This window comes from Callithrix jacchus, chromosome X (assembly GCF_049354715.1).
Source record: "Callithrix jacchus isolate 240 chromosome X, calJac240_pri, whole genome shotgun sequence".
Lineage (NCBI taxonomy): Eukaryota > Metazoa > Chordata > Mammalia > Primates > Cebidae > Callithrix > Callithrix jacchus.
The window spans coordinates 116,742,798-116,763,104 of NC_133524.1; the positions used below are offsets into that span (position 1 = coordinate 116,742,798).

Here is a 20,307-nt window from a genome sequence, read left to right on the forward strand (position 1 = left end):
CTTCCTATTTGGGATGCCCATTCTTTCTTTCTTTTATTTGATTGCTCTGGCCAGAACTTTTAATACTACGTTGAATACTAGTGGTGAGAGAGGGAGGGCATCCTTGTATTGTGCCAGTTTTCAAGGAGAATGCACCAGCATTCACCCATTCAGTATGATATTTGTTGTCAGTTTGTCATTTATGGCTCTTGTTATTTTGATGTTTCTTCCTTCAAGATCTATTTTATTGAGAGTTTTTAATGTGAAGGGGTGTTGAATTTAATTGAAAGCCATTTCTGCATCTGTTGAGATCATCATGTGGTTCTTGTCTTTAGTTCTGTTTATGTGATGAATCACATTTATTGATTTGTGTATGTTAAATCAAGCTTGCATCCAGGGATAAAGCTTACTCAATCATGGTGGATATGGTTTTTGATGTGCTGCTGGATTCAGTTTGCCATTGTTTTGTTGAGGATTTTTGCATTGACTTTCATCAAGAATATTGGTCTGAAATTTTCTTTTTTTGTGTGTGTCTGCTAGGTTTTGGTATCAGAATGATGCTGATCTTGTAGAATGAATTAGGAAGGAGTCTGTCCTCCTCAAAGTTTGGAAATAGTTTCAGTAGAAATTATACCAGTTCTTCTTTGTATATCTTGTAGAATTCAGTTGTGAACCAGTCTTGGGGTTTTTGGGGGTCGGTAGGGTACTTATTACTGATTCAATGTTGGAGCTCATTATATTCTATTCAAGGATTCAATTTCTTATTGGTTCAGTCTTTGGAGAGTGTATGTGTCCAAAAATTTATACATTTCTTCTAAGTTTTCTAGTTTATGTGCATAGAGGTGTTCACAATATTCTGTGATGGTTGTATTTCTTTGGGGCCAATGGTAGTATGCACTTTGTCATGTCTAGTTGTGTTTAATGGGGTCTATTTTCTTCTTTATTAGTTTAGATGGTGGCCTATGTATTTTATTAATTTTTTCAAGAAAACAACTCTCATTCGTTGATATTTTGAATATTTTTTCATCTCAATCCCCTTCAGTTCAGCTTTGATTTTGGTTATTTATTGTCTTCTGCTAGCTTTGGGATTGGTTTGCTTTTGGGTCTCTAGTTCTTCTTGTTGTATGTTCACTACTATAGACATTTATTACTTCTTTGTGGTGATAACATTAAAAATCTCTTCTAGCAATATTGAAATATACACTATTTTGTTATTTGCTCTAGTTACCTTACTGTGTATTAAAACAGAAGAACTTATTCTTCCTATGATATGGTTAGGCTTTGTGTCCTCACCCAAATCTCATCTTGAATTGTAATCCCCATAATTTCCACATGTCAAGGGGAGATCAGGTGAGAGTAGTTGAATCATGAGGGCTGTTTCCCCCATGCTGTTCTCATGATAGTGAGTTCTCATGAGATCTAATGGTCTTATATGGTCTGGCATTTTGCTCAGTACTTTTCCTTCTAGCCCCTTGTGAAGAAGGTGCCTTGCTTCCCCCTCACCTTCCACCATGATTGTTAGTTTCCTGAGGCCTCCCCAGCCATGCTGAACAGTGAGTCAATTAAACCTCTTCCTTTATAAATTACCTAGTTTAGGCAGTTCTTTACAGCCATATGAAAATGGAATAATACATCCTAATTGTAATTTTGTACCTGTAAATTTTCATTGAATTGTTAGTAGTTTTCTTATTGGTGAGTTTTAAGAGTTCTTTGTATATTTTGAATAGCAGTCTTTTATCAGTTACTTTTGCAAATATTTTCTCCCAGTCTGAGGCTTGTCTTCTTATTTATTTGACAGTTTCTTACACAAAGCAGATATTTTTAATTTCAATGAAGTCTAGCTTATTAATTATTTCTTTCATCAATTATGCCTTTGGTGTTATATCTGAAAAGTCATGTCCAAACCCAAGGTCATCTAGATTTTCTCCTGAGTTATCTTCTAGTATTTGTGTAGTTTTGTGTTTCACATTTAGTTCTATGGTTCATTTTAAATTAATTTCCACGAAAGTTGTAAGGTCTGTGGCTAAATTCACTTTTTTTATTGCATTTTGGGTTTTGGGTTACATGTACAGAACATGCAAGATAGTTGCATAGGTACACACGTGGCAGTGTGATTTGCTGCCTTCCTCCCCTTCACCCACATCTGGCATTTCTCCCCATGCTATCCCTCCCCAGCTCCCCTGCTGCTGTCCCTCCCCTATTCCCCCCAATAGACCCCAGTGTGTAGTGCTCCCCTCCCTGTGTCCATGTGTTCTCATTGTTTGTCACCCGCCTATGAGTGAGAACATGTGGTATTTCATTTTCTGTTCTTGTGTCAGTTTGTGTTCTCCAGATTCATCCATGTCCCTACAAAGGACATGAACTCATCATTTTAGATTGCTGTATAATATTATATTGTGTATATATGTCACATTTTCCCAGTCCAGTCTATCATCGATGGGCATTTGGGTTGGTTCCAGGTCTTTGCTATTGTAAACAGTGCTGCAATGAACATTCCTGTGCATGTGTCCTTATAGTAGAACAATTTATAGTCCTTTGGATATATACCCAGTAATGGGATTGCTGGGTTAAATGGAATTTCTATTTCTAGGTCCTTGAGGAATTGCTACACTGTCTTCCACAAAGGTTGAACTAATTTACACTCCCACCAGCAGTGTAAAAGTGTTCCTTTTTCTCCATATCCTCTCCAGCATCTGCTGTCTCCAGATTTTTTAATGATCACCATTCTAACTGGCATGAGATGGTATCTCAATGTGGTTTTGATTTGCATTTCTCTAATGACCAGTGATGATGAGAATTTTTTTATATGTTTGTTGGCTTTATATATGTCTTCTTTTGTAAAGTGTCTGTTCATATCCTTTGCCCACTTTTGAATGGACTTGTTTGTTTTTTTCTTTTAAATCTGCTTTAGTTCTTTGTAAATTCTGGATATCAGCCCTTTGTCAGATGGGTAAACTGCAAAAGTTTTTAACCATTCTGTTGGTTGCCGATTTACTCTAATGACCGTTTCTTTTGCTGTGCAGCAGCTGTGGAGTTTGATTAGGTCCGATTTGTCTATTTCAACTTTTGTTGCCGATGCTTTTGGTGTTTTGGTCATGAAGCCCTTGCCTATCCTATGTCCTGAATGGCTTTGCCTAGATTTTCTTCTAGGGTTTTTATGGTGCCAGGTCTTATGTTTAAATCTTTAATCCATCTGGAGTTAATTTTAGTGTAAGGTGTCAGGAAGGGGTCCAGTTTCTGCTTTCTGCACATGGCTAGCCAGTTTTCCCAACACCATTTATTAAACACAGAATCCTTTCCCCATTGCTTGTTTTTGTTGGGTTTATCAAAGATTGTATGGTTGTAGATATGTTGTGTTGCCTCCGATGCCTCTGTTCTGTTCCATTGGTCTATATCTCTGTTTTGGTACCAGTACCATGCTGTTTTTATTACTGTAACATTGTAGTATAGTTTGAAGTCCCATAGTGGGATGCCTCCTGCTGTGTTCTTTTTGCTTAGAATTGACTTGGCTATGCGGGCTCTCTTTTGGTTCCATATGAAGTTCAAGGTAGTTTTTTCCAGTTCTGTGAAGAAGTTAATTGGTAGCTTGATGGGGATAGCACTGAGTCTGTAAATTACTTTGGGCAGTATGGCCATTTTCACGATATTGATTCTTCCTAATCATGAACATGGAATGTTTCTCCATCTGTTTGTGTCCTCTCTTATTTCATTGAGCTGTGGTTTGTAGTTCTACTTGAAGAGGTCCTTTACGTTCCTTGTTAGTTTGACTCCTAGGTATTTTGTTCTCTTTGTAGCAATTGTGAATGGCAGTTAGTTCTTGATTTGGCTTTCTTTAAGTCTGTTATTGGTGTAGAGGAATGCTTCTGATTTTTGCACATTGATTTTGTATCCTGAGACTTTGCTGAAGTTGCTTATCAGTTTCAGGAGTTTTTGGGCTGAGACAATGGGGTCTTCTAGATATACTATCATGTCATCTGCAAATAGAGACAATTTGACTTCCACCTTTCCTATTTGAATACTCTTTATTTCTTTTTCTTGCCTGATTGCTCTGGATAGAACTTCCAGTACTATATTGAATAGGAGTGGTGAGAGAGGGCATCCTTGCCTAGTGCCAGATTTCAAAGGGAATGCTTCCAGTTTTTGCCCATTCACTATGATATTGGCTGTTGGTTTGTCATAAATTGCTTTTATTACTTTGAGATACGTTCCATCAATACCGAGTTTATTGAGGGATTTTAGCATAAAGAGCTGTTGAATTTTGTCAAATGCCTTCTCTGCGTCAATTGAGATAATCATGTGGTTTTTGTTTTTGGTTCTGTTTATGTGGTGAATGACGTTTATAGACTTGCATATGGTGAACCAGCCTTGCATCCCCGGGATGAATCCTAATTCATCATGGTGGATAAGCTTTTTGATGTGCTGTTGCAATCGGCTTGCCAGTATTTTATTAAAGATTTTTGCATCTATGTTCATCATGGATATTGGCCTGAAGTTTTCTTTTCTTGTTGGGTCTCTGCCGGGTTTTGGTATCAGGATGTTGTTGGTCTCATAAAATGATTTGGGAAGGATTCCCTCTTTTTGGATTATTTGGAATAGTTTCAGAAGGAATGGTAACAGTTCCTCTTTGTTTGCCTGGTTAGAATTCGGCTGTGAATCCATCTGGACCTGGACTTTTTTTTGTGTGGTAGGCTCTTAATTGCTGCCTCAACTTCAGACCATGTTATTGGTCTATTCATAGTTTTGGCTTCCACCTGGTTTAGACTTGGGAGGACACAAGTGTCCATGAATTTATCCATTTCTTCCAGGTTTACTAGTTTATGTGCATAGAGTTTTTTGTAGCATTCTCTGATGATGTTTTGAATTTCTGTGGAATCTGTGGTGATTTCCCCTTTATCTTTTTTTATTGCATCTATTTGGTTGTTCTCTCCTTTCTTTTTTATCAGTCTGGCTAGTGGTCTGTCTATTTTGTTTATCTTTTCAAAAAACCAGCTCTTGGATTTATTGATTTTTTGAGGGGTTTTTCGTGTCTCTATCTCCTTCATTTCTGCTCTGATCTTAGTTATTTCTTATGATCTGCTAGGTTTTGAGTTTTTTTGATCTTGCTCCTCTAGCTCTTTCAATTTTGACGATAGGGTGTCAATTTTGGATCTCTCCACTCTTCTCATGTGGGCACTTATTGCTGTATATTTTCCTCTATATACTGCTTTAAATGTGTCCCAGAGATTCTGGTATGGTGTGTCTTCGTTCTCATTGGTTTTGAAGAACTTCTTTATTTCTGCCTTCATTTCATTGTTTATCCAGTCAACATTCAAGAGCCAGTTGTTTAGTTTCCATGAAGCTGTGTGGTTCTGAGTTAGTTTCTGAATTCTGAGTTCTAACTTGATTGCACTATTGTCTGAGAGACTGTTTGTTATGATTTCAGTTGTTTTGCATTTGCTGAGGAGTGATTTACTTTCAATTATGTGGTCAGTTTTAGAGTAGATGTGATGCGGTGCTGAGAAGAATGTATATTCTGTGGATTTGGGGTGGAGAGTTCTGTAAATGTCTATCAGGTTTGCTTGTTCCAGGTCTGAGTTCAAGTCCTGGATATCCTTGTTAATTTTCTGTCTGGTTGATCTGTCTAATATTGATGGCGGAGTGTTAACGTCTCCCACTATTATTGTGTGGGAGTCTAGGTCTCTTTGTAAGTCATTAGGAACTTGCCTTATATATCTGGGTGCTCTTGTATTGGGTCCATTTATATTTAGGATCCTTTGCTCTCCTTGTTGTATCGATCCTTTTTCCATTATGTAATGTCCATCTTTGTCTCTTTTGATCTTTGTTGCTTTAAAGTCTATTTTATCAGAGACGAGAATTGCAACTTCTGCTTTTTTTGCTCTCCATTTGATTGGTAAATCTTCCTCCATCCCTTTATTTTGAGCCTTTGTGTATCCTTGCATGTGAGATGGGTTTCCTGCATACAGCACACCGATGGGTTTTGACTTTTTATCCAATTTGCCAGTCTGTGTCTTTTGATTGGTGCATTTAGCCCATTTACATTTAGGGTTAATATTGTTATGTGTGAATTTGATACTGCCATTTTGATGCTAGCTGTCTGTTTTGCCCATTAGTTGATGCAGATTCTTCTTTTTGCTGATGCTCTTTAGCATTTGGTATGTTTTTAGAATGGCTGGTACTGGTTGTTCCTTTCTATGCCTAGTACCTCTTTCAGGAGCTCTTGTAAAGCAGGCCTGGTGGTGACAAAATCTCTGAGTACTTGCTTGTTTGCAAAGGATTTTATTTTTCCTTCATTTATGAGGCTCAGTTTGGCTGGATATGAAATTCTGGGTTGAAAGTTCTTTTCTTTAAGGATGTTGAATATTGGCCCCCACTCTCTTCTGGCTTGTAGGGTTTCTGCTGAGAGATCTGCTGTGAGTCTGATGGGCTTCCCTTTTTGGGTGACCTGACCTTTCTCTCTGGCTGCTCTTAGCACTTTCTCCTTCAGTTCAACCCTGGTGAATCTGACGATTATGTGCCTTGGGGTTGCTCTTCTTGCGGAATATCTTTGTGGTGTTCTCTGTATTTCCTGGACTTGAATATTGGCCTGCCTTGCTAGGTTGGTGAAATTTTTCTGGATAATATCCTGAAGAGTATTTTCTAGTTTGGATTCATTCTCTTCATCTCATTCAGGTACACCTATCAAACGTAGATTAGGTCTCTTCACATTCTCCCACATTTCTTGGAGATTTTGTTCATTCCTTTTTGTGCTTTTTTCTCTAATCTTGCCTTCTCATTTTATTTCATTGAGTTGATCTTTTACCTCTGATATCCTTTCTTCTGCTTGGTCAATTCGGCTGTTGAGATTTGAGCATGCTTCGCGAAGTTCTCATCTTGTGTTTTTCAGCTCCATCAATTCACCCTATTTCTCTCTCAGGTGTCCATTCTTGTTATCATTTCCTCAAATCTTTTTTCAAGGTACTTAGTTTCTTCGCATTGAGTTCGAACGTGTTATTTTAGCTCACGGTCGTTTCTCATTACCCACCTTCTGAAGTCTGATTCTGTCATTTCATCACACTCATTCTCCATCTGGCTTTGTTCCCTTGCTGGTGAGGGGTTGTGGTCCCTTGTAGGAGGCGAGATGTTCCAGTTTTGGGTGTTTTCCTCCTTTTTGCGCTGGTTTCTTCCCATCTTTGAGAATTTATCCAGCTGTCGTCTGAGTAGTTGCTGATTTTCCGATTGGGTCTCTGAGTGGACGTCCAGATTGTTGATGGTGAAGAATTTCTGTTTTTTAGTTTTCCTTCTAACAGTCTTGCCCCTCAGCTGTAGGACTACTGGTGTCCACTCCAGGCCCTGCTTGCTGGGGAACACCTGTAGCAGCTGCAGAACTGTGAGGGTTGCTACCAGTTTCTTCTTCTGCTATTTGTCCCAGAATGATGCCCGCCAAATGTCAGTCTGATCAGTCCTTTGTGAGGTGACTCTTTGGATATACGGGGGCAGGGAGCTGCTTGAGGAGACAGTCTGTACTTTATAGGAGGTCAAGTGCTGAGCTGTGAGCTCCATTGTTCATTCAGGGCTGCTAGGCAGGTACCTTTAATTCTGCTGCAGCAGAACTCATAAAGCCCCCTTTTTTCCTCAGGTGCTCTTTCCCGGGGAGTTAGGGCTTTATTTATGAGTATCCGTTGCACTGTCCTGCCCAGCAAGGAGGCAATCTAGTCACTGCCTGCCTGCAGAGGCTATGCTGAGCTGCTCTGGGCTCTGCCCTGCTGCCATGTGTAATTCCCCGTAGTCCTGTTTATATGGGTGTGGTTAGAACTGCCATGGCGATGGTGGCCTGCCTCTGTAATGACTGACTGTCTCTGTTATGGCGGGTTGCCTTGGCAATGGCAGGTTGCCATGGCAATGGCAGGCTGCATCAGCAATGGTAGAGTATCTCCATAGGGGTGGAGTTCCTTGGTAATGGTGGATGCCCTTCCCACACCGAGCTGCACTGTCCTGGGTTCTGCTGTGCTTGCCATGGAACTCTCAGCCCCGAGCATTTCCAATTGCCATTTTGTTTGTTTTTATGGGGGTGGGACCCTCCGAGCCTGATCACCTGGCTCCGTGCCTCAGAGTCCTTTTTTTATTAAGTTGAACGGTTGACTCTCTCCCATGTGTTCCAGTCACCTGCTGAAAGGGCACCGGGATCTGTGTGATTTCCCGTGCGGCGAACCACTGCCCCGGCTGAATCAACGTCACTGCCTGGAAATCTCCTGGCCTGGCTTACTGTTTAAGTGCCATTTAATCAGATGTATGTGCTAATCCACCTTCCCAAATCTCAAATTGCCAGTTTAACAAGGCAATCAGACCAGTGTATTTTTTACATTTTTTACGGCTGGCCGAAACAGCTGCCTATGGGGCTCCTACACCTGGGAATCTCCTGGTCTGTGGGCAGTAAAGATCCATCTGGAAATGTGGTGTCCACTCACCCTCTGTGCTTTCACTGGGAGCTACAATCCTGAGTTGCTACTATAGTGCCATCTTCTCCTCTCCCTCTAAATTTATTTTTTTTTACATGGGAATATTGTCCATTCATTTTTGCTCCACTGCTTGCAACTGGACCATTACTATTGATTTTAGATGACCTAGGATATTACAAAACACACACACACACACACACACATGCACACACACCACACAAGTGTCTTCTCAGGTTGTGAAGAGCTGACCTGTCTACTTTAAGCTGCAGGAGAGACACTTCAGACTCTAGTCATCCAGTCATTCACTGAGCATGTATTGAGCACCTACTATATGTTTGATGTTATGTTAGAAGCTGGATACTCATGGTGCCTAAAGAACATGCTTTGATCTATCTAGTTCATGGTCTAGAGTGGAAGACAGATGTTTGTACAAGGATGATATAACATGTCAAGTTTCAAAACAGGGATAAGCACAAACTACTATCTATTCCAGGAGAAAGAATGATTATTTAGGAGGAAGAGAGAAGGAAGGTGTGTTGGTGATTGGGAAGGTGTGTTGGTGCTTGGGAAGGTGCTCAAGAGGAAGCATTTCACTTCCTGAAAAATCACTAGTAGTAGTGAAGGGGTGAGGAAAGCAAAGAGGTCACTGCAGGTAAAGGAAACAGTATGAACAGTGGTAGAGGTGTGTGTGTGTGTGTGTGTGTGTGTGTGTGTGTGTGTGTAAGGAAATGGCTAGATCATTGGGCAGAGTAGCAAATGGGCCTGAAAATCGCATTGCGGTCATGAATACAACACTAAGGAGTTTGTTCTTTACCCTGAAAAGTAGATTTGACTCCCAGGACAAACAGATACTACTTTCTGCCACAATTCTCTTCCTCTTTTCTAATCAGTGCACCCCTTTGTCTTTACTTTTTATGTAAACTGGTCAATTTCATTTATTAAGTCATGGATTTATGTTTACCACATTTATTGGGTGTTTTTTAATGTGCCAATGCTGAGTCTTTTGGAATTGTCATTTGTAGCTGGTGCTTGTTTCACATGTGGAAGCCAAAGATAGCAGAACTCTCCATGGTCCCCATCCTAGTGCCCCCCACCATTCCTGTGCCCCTCTAGGGGATTTGGCCAAGACTTCTGGAAGCCAATGCCTTCCAGATGTATACAGTGTTGATATTCTGATATATTTGCCAAGAGTGTAGTTTATGTAATCATTTCTTTGCCAGTTGCCTCCTGCAGTTATCAGTGGAGTTGAAACACAATATAAAGACTATTGTCAATATTAAAGTTTTTGGGCAAAGAAGCATGCACCTGAATCTTCTTATTTGTTCAGGGAGGTAGAATTGATCACTAGGCTTGCCGTAGAACAAGGTGTTGTAAAGAAGTGAAGTGGATCCTGGAGATGGTTCTGTTGCCGTGGCAGCACACTATGTCACCAGGTGGTTAGAGTTGGCTTCAAGTCTCTGGGAGGGGAACTGGTTGGCACCAGCAAACAAAGGAGAAAAAAATTTGAGCAGGTGTGTTTTCAAGAAATACTGAAGCAAAACTGAGGAAGAGTCTCCTAGCTTCCACACTGGGGATCTCTTCATAGCAGTACATGATTCAGAATCCCATGGAACAGTCTCCATATCCTCAGTTATCTGTCTAGCCTGCTGCCTGCAGATGTAAACCTATACAGGATGTCACATTCCATATCTCTGGTGTATAGTTGGTGCCTATCCTTTATCCTTAGGTATCTGACCTTCTGAAAGAATAGGCCCCTTAAGGGGAATGTACAGGCCTTTGTCTAGTTTCTTTCTTTCTTCTTCTTTTTTTTCTTTGAGATAGTCTTGTTCTGTTGCCCAGGTTGGAGTGGAATGGCCTGATCTCTGCTCACCACAGCCTCTGCCTCCTGGGTTCAAGCAATTATCCTGCCTCAGCCTCCAGAGTAGATGAGATTACAGCTGAGTTCTGCTGTCTTTGGCTTCCACATGTGAAACAAGCACCAGCTACAAATGACAATTCCAAAAGACTCATATCTGATCTCTAAACCAGGAAGTTGGCACAATCAGGATTTAAGATTTGCTTAGGGAAATGTGCTTTCTTTCTCTACCGGACTTCGTCTGTCAGTCAAGAAAAGTGGCCAAGTCCTTTCTCTTTGCAAACTCATCATTAGGGATAGGGTAGGATGGGGGAGGGACCCAAGGATATACAACCTGAAGAGATTACCATTTAATTTTTGGAGTAGCAGAGAGTATCCTGGAAAAAACGGTCTAAAATTCTCCTCCTTTACAGTCTGGCTCAAAACTCATCACCTCCAAGAAGACTTCTTTGCTATCTCTCTCCACATTACTTTCCTCATTAGATTACAGTGATATGTGTAGACATTGTTTAGCTCCACTGAAAGAATAGGCCCCTTAATGGGAATGTACAGGCCTTTGTCTAGTTTCTTTCTTTCTTCTTCTTCTTTTTTTTCTTTGAGATAGTCTTGTTCTGTTGCCCAGGTTGGAGTGGAATGGCCTGATCTCTGCTCACCACAGCCTCTGCCTCCTGGGTTCAAGCAATTATCCTGCCTCAGCCTCCAGAGTTGCTGAGATTACAGGCATATGTCACCATGTCCAGTTAATTTTTTGTGTTTTTGGTAGAGACAGGGTTTCACCCTGTTGGCCAGGCTGGTCTTGAACACCTGACCTCGTGATCTGCCTGCCTCGGCCTCCCAAAGTGCTGGGATTACAAGTGTGAGCCACCGTGCCTGGCTGGCCTTCCTCTAGGTTCTAACACCCATGGTCTCTGTGAAAAGGCAGGTGTTTGGTAAATGTTTGTTAAACAAGTCCCATGGGTTTTGGAATAACCTTTACCATTAATGTTATTTTTTTTTTCTTACGTGGCTAGGTCTTGACTGTCTACATAGGGTCTTCACATCCCTTTTTCCCTTGAATTCTCATCATGGCATATGAGGTTTCTCCTCTCATGTAAGGGCCAGCTATGATGCTGGATACACTGTTATAGACATAAAAAATCTTTATGTTTGGACAATGTGCTTTTTTTTTTTTTTTTTTTTTGAGATGGAATCTCGCTCTGTCACCCAGGCTGGAGTGCAGAGGCATGATGTCAGCTCACTGTAACCTCGACCTCCCAGGTTCAAATGATTCTCCTGCCTCAACCTTCTGAGTATCTGGGATTACAGGTGTGCCCCATCATGCCCAGCTAATTAAAAAAATTTTTTTTTGTAGAGACAGTGATCTCACTATATTCCCTAGACTGGACTTGAACAGCTGGACTTAAGGGATCTTCCCTCATTGGCCTCCAAAAGTGCTGAGATTGCAGGTGTGAGCCACTGCACCAGCCCTAAAACATCTATATTTTTTTTCTGATATGGCATCTGCCTTTTTGATAATGCTAGGTTTTCAATTGACTGGATTTGATTTGCTTTGTATTCCCATAGTGAACAGTTCCTTTAGGTAGATGCCCTTTAATCCTGGTAGCTATTTCACCTCCTTCCTCCCTTTGCTCACGGTGAATTAGGTAATTATCAGTCTTTTTTTTTTAATCTTTATTTGTTGTTGTTGTTGTTGTTTTAATTGCATTTTAGGTTTTGGGGTACATGTGCAGAACATGCAAGATAGTTGCATAGGTACACACATGGCAGTGTGCTTTGCTGTCTTCCTCCCCTTCACCCACATCTAGCATTCAGTCTTAGAAATCTCCATTAGGAATTTCTTTTCCACAGTTAACAACAAAGCTCTGTTTTCATTTTATTTTATTTTTTGACTCCTGATTTTATTATTTAATTTCTTTTTTCATTTAGTCTTCTGTAGTTAGGAAGCCTTGCCTCCCAAGACCAAAGTCAGTTGGAGCTGGTTGTGTTGGGGAACTGGGATGGGGGCAGGGGGACCCCCACTCTGATGGTGGTCCTAGGTGGAGAAGAAGAACTGTACTTCAGAACCCAGGGTGTGGTGGGAAGGGGACGAGGCAGGAGCAGTAATCAGGGGAGGTGGGGCCCACCTCACCCCCCAGCTTCATTTTCTTCTACTGTTTCCTCACTGGTGGCATTCTCTGCAGTATTGGAGACCTCTTTTTTTTCTTCTTCTGGGTTTTTTGACTTACAGAACTCTGGAGGAGGGCCTTTAGCTCTGTATCCTTGACCTCCATCTCAGACTTATAGAGGTCAGGCTTGAAGGGACACTGGTTTACTGCATAAGGTCAATGGGCATGAGCAGAACTGTAAACTTAAACTGGGCAACAAATTCACCCTCCTTCTCACAGAGAACATTAAATGATTGTAGCAGTTCATGTTTGGCTCGCTTCACCACACCAATCTGAGGCTTCTTCTCATCTTAAAATGCTCTTAAAATAAGTGACCTGACATCAAAATGCCTTTCCATCTCACTGAAGAAGGCACATGTAGTTTTCATTTTCAGTCTGTACTATTTAGAGGGGTCTCATTTGTAAATAGTGGTTCTCTGTCATGTATCCTTGGTCTTGCCCTCTCCTGAGCTGAAGAGAACATCCACAGCATATAGTTCATGTACCTCAAATTCAGCTTTTTCATGGTCCTTCTGCAGGTCTGTGCGATTCTGGTTAATGATTTTTTCCTCCATCGATGACATGCTGCTTGCACTGGTTTGACAGCATACCTTCTATTGCAGCACAGTTAAATGAGTGGGCAGCTTTGTTCTGAGCTTCTGTCACTTGTGTGTTCTGGTTTCCAGGTTTGACCAGGTGTAGGGCAGCTTCAGCACAAAGGTGAGCTGCCTTAATAACATCTGCTGTCCTCCCTATTACTTGGGTCTCCTGAGCTACATTGGCCACAAAAGTATGAGCTACATTAGTGATGAAGCCATTCACATGGACCCCAAGGTCAATTTTTACCAACTTACCTTCCTTGAGAATATAATCCTGGTCGCTCTTCAAAGGGGAGAAGTGGCATACACAGTTATTTACCAAAATGATGGTGGGAAAAGCAATACCTTTTTTCATTTCCTTTATTTTCTCTAAGACTTTCCCTGTTTCTTCCATAATCAAGGCATCTGAGCTAAATGCTTCTAACAAGGACTGAAGTATCTGGTTGGTGGTGTCACCCCCCATCTTATATTTGGTCACAACCAGGTCCTTGGCAATAGTTTGCTCCTGCTGCTTGTCCTAGCCCAATATCTTCCCATCACCATCACTGGTAGCCTTGTTTTCCCTGAGCCGCCACCTCTGTCTCCATTCCCAGCGCAGGCTGTGGTCTGAGCCCCCTCAATCTTCGAGGAAAGGGCCAGCAAAATGTCAAGCAAGAAAGGGAGCCGATAGGCAGGCGAGAGCAAAGCTCTGTTTTTAAATGAAGAGGTCTTTTTGTTTCATTTTTAAATACCCAGAGGCTCATTCTGATAAGTTTTTAGCTTCTTTGTAGCTTGCTTTATCTTCACTACATGACAAACAAATACAATGTAACCTGTTCTGTAGTCTGTCTCTGTCTGTCACAGGTGGAAGGAAATCAAATAGGAGAGAAGACTCGGAGCTGAAGGTTGTTAGAGAAGTAAAATGTTCTTAAGAGGTGGTGCTGCGAATAAAGGACGTCTGCACAGATGTGCTTGACCAAGTTGATGGCCTTTGGGTGTGCATTGATATTTGGTATGGGGGAAGGGCCATTGAAGAGGTTTTGCGTTTGGATACCTGTTGAGCAAAGAGAGGGGTGTGGTTGGGGGGGCGAGTGGAGGAGACAAGGTGGTTGGCAGTTGCACTCTAGCCTGGGTCAGGGAGAAGTCCAAGTTCTATAGCAAGAAGGGCTACTAGAACAAGCACTTTTCAGAAACAAAGGGCCCCACTGTGCTCAGGTAACAAAGCGGCATGGAGGGAGGAAGGGAAAGGGGTTATCAGCTAGATATTGAGCATGTCCCATCTGTAACATTTTCAGGTTTCAGAACAAGAGTTCAACTTGGGATCCACATACCATAGGTCTAAATATTTGAAATGTTTAAATCAACTAACACAACATGTTTTATTTCATGGTTTATCTCCAGTTGGCATTATGACAACTGTACCTTCATAATGACCTCAAAGGCGGGGTTGGGTTCTAGGATTCTGACTCCTGCCCCAGTGGTGTGGGAAGAACTGCTCCCCTTCCCCCTCCCACTTTAGAAATATTTCAGACCTACACAAAATTGTAGAAAACATCACTATAAACATCCATGTATCTACTATTCAGCTTAAGAAATGTAACATTACAAGTACAGTTGATTCCTGCTGTGGAGCCTTCTGTACTTGAATGCCCCTCCCTTTCTTTCCCTGAGAGGTAACCGCCGTCTCAAAAGTGCTTGTCTTTTGAATGCACACCTTTCTGTATGCTTCATTTGTATCCATCTCTTACATGCACACCTTTTAGTCTCTCTATATATACCCACGATCAATTTATGGTGATCATTCCTCTGTTTTCTTAGAAGTCATATACATGGTATCATGTTTGTATCCTTTTGGACTGACTTTTTCCTTTATGCATTTTTCCCCTCTAGGCCTCAGCCCCTGTGAGTTCTAGCCTCCTCCCCAGCCCAGCCCTTGCTGTCCCTTTCGGTTTACCTGAAACAGCCCCTAGCCAGTGAATTAAGGCCGGTCTGACAGGAGGTGAAGCACAGCTTCTTCCTCTGTTGCTTGAAACCAGTGGCTCTCCAACCTTAGTGTTCATCAGAAGCCCCTGGGGGACTTGTTAAAACACAGCTTGCTGACCCCACCCCAGATTTTCAGATTCCATAGGTCTTGGGTGGAGTCTGAGAATTCCCAGGTAATGCTGGTGATGCTGTTTGGAGGACCAAACTTGGAGAGCCACTGCTCCAGATCAAAGTCTGGGCCCAAGCTCAGCAATGCCATGTGGCCTCCAGGCAACCTGGGCCATCCATGAAGTTTTCTTCAAAACCATGCTCTAGAGCAGCACTGTCCAATAAACATATAATGTGATCTACATGGGTAATTCTAAATGTTCTAGTAGCCACATTAAAAAACAAAAAGAAACCAACACAAACTTTAATATTTCATTTTATTTAAGTATTATCATTTCAACATGTAACCAGTGTAACAATCATTAGTAAGATATGCAACGTTACTTTCACACTTACAGCACATATTAAATTAGACCAGCCACATTACTAGTGCCTAAAGTAGTTGGCAACATGGCTCTAAAGACTTGAGCCCCATCTCTCTCTCTTCAAAAATTGTTTTAAACTTGACATTTTAATTGATTTTTGGCTGCATTAAGTCTTACCAAATGGTGGAAAGTAATACCTTTCGATGAAGGTATGGTGGCCCAAAACATAGAGGTAAAGGAGAGATTTGAGTTAGAATTATTATTGAAAAATCTTCCTACATTTCAGGTTATTAATTTAAAGTAAACTTTTATTTTTAACTTGAACAAACACTGTCAAATACATTCAGGAAAGTTAGCTGTCACTGGATATCACTTTTGATGTAAAGAACTTTGTAATGACATGTGTTAAAATTCCCAGAGGCATCTGAAACAAAAAACAAACAAACAATGAGCAACAGAGTCTTCTCTCTATACCTCCTAACTGCAGAATGAAATGAGAGAAAATGAATAATGGTACAACATTGACTGACACCAGTGACTTTCTAAATAGAAGAAAATGGCCAGGTCTGTGTATATCTGCAACACTTGTGTGCTATATTTTAAATCATTAGAGAAGAACACCCTTTCCTTTTGTAACTCAGAAACTCAGATAGCAGGGTGTCTGTGGAACTGAAGGTTTCGTTCAAATAATCACACCAACCTTGTCGGCCTAGCACTAGAAAACCTTGTTGTTTTTGTTCTTATATGAGAGTCCATTCTGGGATTTAAATAAATCTCTGAAGCTTCATCAGCCTGTGCTGGTTCCAAAAATGATATTTCTTTACCCTCCCAGAACCTTGGTTTCCATATCTACCATATAGAAAAGAAGCTGTTAAGAAATATACAACTGAAAATGCAAAAAAAGAAAATATTAACCATTTAGATATACTCAAAGACAGATACACCTTAAGACTTAATTACCAATTCAGTGATAAACACACATTCTTTTCATCTGACTGTGACATAAAATATAAAAATATATAGCTAAACAAATATTTAGGTATTAGTCATTAAATGTGGTCCTACTTGAAATTCTTAGCTTTTTGCTATTTGTTAGTAGTCACTTTGTAAAAAGCATTGGAGTTGTCTCCTAGTTACTATGGGGAGCCTGCATTTCTGTGGTCAAGTAATGAAGGCCCAACTAATGCATGGCCCAGCCAAGTTAGGTGCTGTGTCTGGCAACTGCTGTGCCTGGCAACCAATACTGTACACAAATATTGGTCTTGGTAGTAGGTCTGATACATTTGCCACTTGTTAGTAGTTTTGCAGCTAGAGGATAAAAGACCTCAACATGAACAAATGAGTAGCCATGAAGTATATTTCAGACCACACTGCAGTTCATATTACTAGGTACATGAAAATTCTAGTAGCATTTTAAGTAAATTAAATTGAATTTTAAAGCTAATTTTAAACTTTTTATTAATTAATTTACTGGGAAGTTTTGAAAAAAATAAAATTGTCAGTAATAGGTAAATGCCAGGAATAGTTGAGTCATTCTTAAAGCTATACACAGATACCTGGATTTTCTTGCTTCCCCTCTGCTGTGTCTAGGTCCCTTTGGAGTTCTTCCCCTTGCTTTTCACATCCTTTTCTTGTTCTTGATCTTTCTTTTCTTCATCTGCAGCATCTTGGGCCTCTTCATCCCACTTCTCAGGCTGAGATTTAGTGACTTCTTTGGTGAAGAATAATACAGACATTGGGACCAGTGATTCACAGAAATATAGCCCAATTTATAACTAGCAGTGGCATCTAGTACTCCAACCTCAGGAGAAGCAGGGGGATAGACTTAACTAAGAAAGGAATAGCTAGACACCTTCCTACCGGTTTTCACAACAGTTCCATGGCCCTCATGTGGCTGCTGCTTAATCATTTCTACAGTGACACTATTTCCCTTTTTTCCAGTAAATCTCCCACCCAATTCTGCTGACTATGTCTAGTTCTTTGGAGAAGAAGATATCAGAATCACCAGGTCTGATTGCATTCTATGGTGCTTTGGTCAGAACTTTGTTGGGAAAATATTTGTTTGCCTCAAAAGACAAATTCTATGGTGAAGCACATTGGTTCCTCACCCCGCTGAATGTTTCATTTTTACCAAGGGCTCCTGTATCACTTGATCTTGTCTGGGGGATCAACTTTCTAAGAGTCTTTACATTTTGAGGCTGAGGTGGGCAGATCATGAGGTCAGAAGTTTGAGACCAGCCTGACCAACGTGTTAAAACCCCATGTCTACTAAAAATAGAAAAATGAGCTGGGCATGGTGGTGTGTGTCTATAATCTGAGCTACTTAGGAGGCTGAGGCAGGAAAATGGCTTGAACCCAGTAGGCAGAGGTTGTAAGTAGTGAGCTGAAATGGTGCCATTGCACTCTAGTCTGAGTGACAGAGCGAGACTTTGTCTCAAAAAAAAAAAAAAATCTTTATATTTTGAAAAACCATGAACCAAAAAGGATGCCTGCCATTTGCCTGCTCTTTTCCTTCGGGTGTCCCTTCTGTTTCCTGTGGAGCTTCCTCCTGAACCCCTATCTACCCAGCTATTCATCTGTGGGCTTGCAAATGACATCAATGATCTCAGATCTCCTATCAAACACAGGTTGATAGAGGGCGGCATGTTTTCTGAAAATCATAGAGGTCCTTATAGAAAAGGGCCTCGACTCATTGGGACAATGTTCGGCCTTAAGTTTCAGGAGGCCCCTGATCCCCACTTCACCACCCACTCCCACCGTCTGTGCCTGTACTGTGGCCCTGCCCAGAGCCCTTAGGCGCATGTGTTCCCGCCTCCCTGCCGCTGGCACTAGCCCGTTCCTCACCTTTGGGGGCTGTGGCCTCCTCTGCGGCTGGTTCCTCTGCGGCCAGTTCCTCTGCGGCCAGTTCCTCTGTGGCCGGTCCCTCTGCAGGTGGTTCCTCTGCAGCCTCCTCAGCTGACTCTTCTGCAGGCTCCCCTGCCATCTCGGCGGGGTCGGCTAGCACCATAGGCTCTGGGACTGATGCGGCCTCCTGGATCAGGCCCAGGCCATGGCCCTCTGGCCCTGGGATCCCCACGCCCAGCCTCTGAGGTGCCAGCAGCCAGTGGGGATCACCCGAGCGATTGAGTGCGGCAGCACGGGCCATCGCCATCAGGCGGCTACGGTGACGGGGCCCTATGATGATGTGGTCGTTTTGATAGAGGCGGCGGTAAAGGGACTGGACCAGGTCGAGTAACACAAAGCGAACACCCATCATGGGGTAGCGATGAGGGACCATGATCAAATTGAGGTTGAGGTCCGCTTCCCCCTCTTCCTCCTCCTCCTCTTCCTCCTCCTCCTCCTCCAACAGCTCAATATCCGAGTCCTCCTCGACGCTCCTGTCCCCGGGGGCTGCGGGCAGGCCTGCCGCTTGCTCACCCTCCTCCACACTGAGGCCTTCCATGGGCCCTGCATCTCCCGCCACCTCAGCCACGGGCACCACAAAGCCACTATTGGGACCAGGATCAATGCCCTCCCAGTCACCAGCTCCGGCCACCTCAACTTGCGCTCCCTCCTGGCTCACCAGGGCCTCCTGGTCTCCTTGGGTTGGGTCTGGATCCCCTGTGGCAGACATGATGCGTCAGCACCTCAACTGGGGTGGCGACCAGGCTGAGGTGATGACGGCGAAGACGGTGGCAGCAGAGGTGCTGCGGTTGAGGGGAGGCGAGAGGCTGCCTGCTGAGGAAATACGAGTCTGTCTCCTAATTAAGGGAATAAAAGTCTGTCTCTGAGGAGACTCTAAACTGGGAAGGGCCAATCCCAGGAGCCTCCCACCAAAGCTGGTCTGAGAGGACTTAGACAGGGAGTGAAAGATTGCCGTTGGCAGACAACAGGGGACAGAACCGGAAGTGTCAACAAGGGGAGGGTTCTCAGTGAGTTCTAAGCTCATTTGCTGAAAACTTCAAATTGACGTGCTCTGTGTCCAATGAATGATCAACGCCCTTAAGCTCTAGGACAACTCAGAATCCAGAGCTTTTTCTTCTTTCCTTTTTCTTTTTTCTTTTCTGTTGGAATCTTGCTCTGTCACCCCAGGCTGGAGTGCAGTGGCGTGATCTCGGCTCACAGCAACTCCCCGCTCCTGTGTTCCAGTGATTCTCCTGCCTCCGCCTCCTGAGTAGCTGGGAGGGACTACAGGTGCATGCCACCAAGCCCAGCTAATTTTTGTATTTTTAGTAGAGACGAGGTTTCACCATGTTGGCCTGGATGGTCTCGATCTCCTGACCTTGTAATCTGCCAACCTTGGCCTCCCAAGGTGCTGGGATTACAGGTCCAGGGCTACCTTTTATGTCCACACAAGTCCGGGGCTACCCTTTAGGTCCACACAAGTCCTGCCCTTTTAATTTTATGATTATTAGCAACACTATAGTGGTCCAATGTGGAGACACCCTGGAGCATGTAACCTGCAAGCTGTCCACAGAGTTCACTTATTTCCACCTAGCAATGGCTCATGCCAGTAGAGACAGGGTCATAAAAATGTTATATAGCTCAGACCTAAGCAGTTGTGAAAACCTCCCAAGAAGAGAGGTAAGACTTGCAACGATTTAACATAGTTAAAGCTGCTTAAAAAAGAATGTGCAGAGTTGAAATGGATACAGTCATCACTGAGTGTTGAGGTGGTTGTTGAAGTGGTAAATGACAGACACTGGAAGGTGTTTAATGAATCCTGTCAAATTCACTTCAAACCTCCAAATAATGAAAAAAAATTCTTTTTAAAAAGGACCAGGTCATTCATAAGAGCTAAGCACAAAAAACACCAAAAGGGCCCAGGCATGGTGGCTCACACCTGTAATCCCAGAACTTTGGGAGGCCAAGGCAGGCAGA

At 42.4% G+C, this 20,307-nt stretch overlaps 1 protein-coding gene, 1 long non-coding RNA gene and 1 pseudogene across 3 annotated transcripts in view; 1 reads left to right on the plus strand and 2 right to left on the minus strand.

The window, feature by feature from the left end:
* The window catches only part of LOC108589962 (uncharacterized), a 454,173-nt gene that overhangs the window by 141,022 nt on the left and 292,844 nt on the right, over window positions 1–20,307 (plus strand). The window lies entirely within an intron of this gene.
* LOC100395822 (proliferation-associated protein 2G4 pseudogene) lies at window positions 12,394–15,233 on the minus strand (annotated as a pseudogene).
* Window positions 15,422–19,293, minus strand: LOC100396172 (cancer/testis antigen 47A-like). The gene is made up of 3 exons (XM_017968302.4): window positions 18,292–19,293; window positions 17,004–17,158; window positions 15,422–15,871 (listed from the first exon to the last, which is right to left on the minus strand). Exons 1-2 carry the CDS (start codon window positions 19,058–19,060, stop codon window positions 17,034–17,036), a joined length of 894 nt encoding a protein of 297 aa, XP_017823791.3. The 5' UTR covers window positions 19,061–19,293; the 3' UTR covers window positions 15,422–15,871; window positions 17,004–17,033.

What these genes read in the sequence shown, in the direction of transcription:
- LOC100396172 (XM_017968302.4), bottom strand. Translation starts at nt 19,060, where the DNA reads ATGTCTGCCACAGGGGATCCAGACCCAACCCAAGGAGACCAGGAGGCC. An exon ending in GGAGGCCACAGCCCCCAAAG is followed by an intron (nt 17,159 to 18,291) that starts GTGAGGAACGGG and finishes TCTTCACCAAAG; the next exon opens with AAGTCACTAAATCTCAGCCT.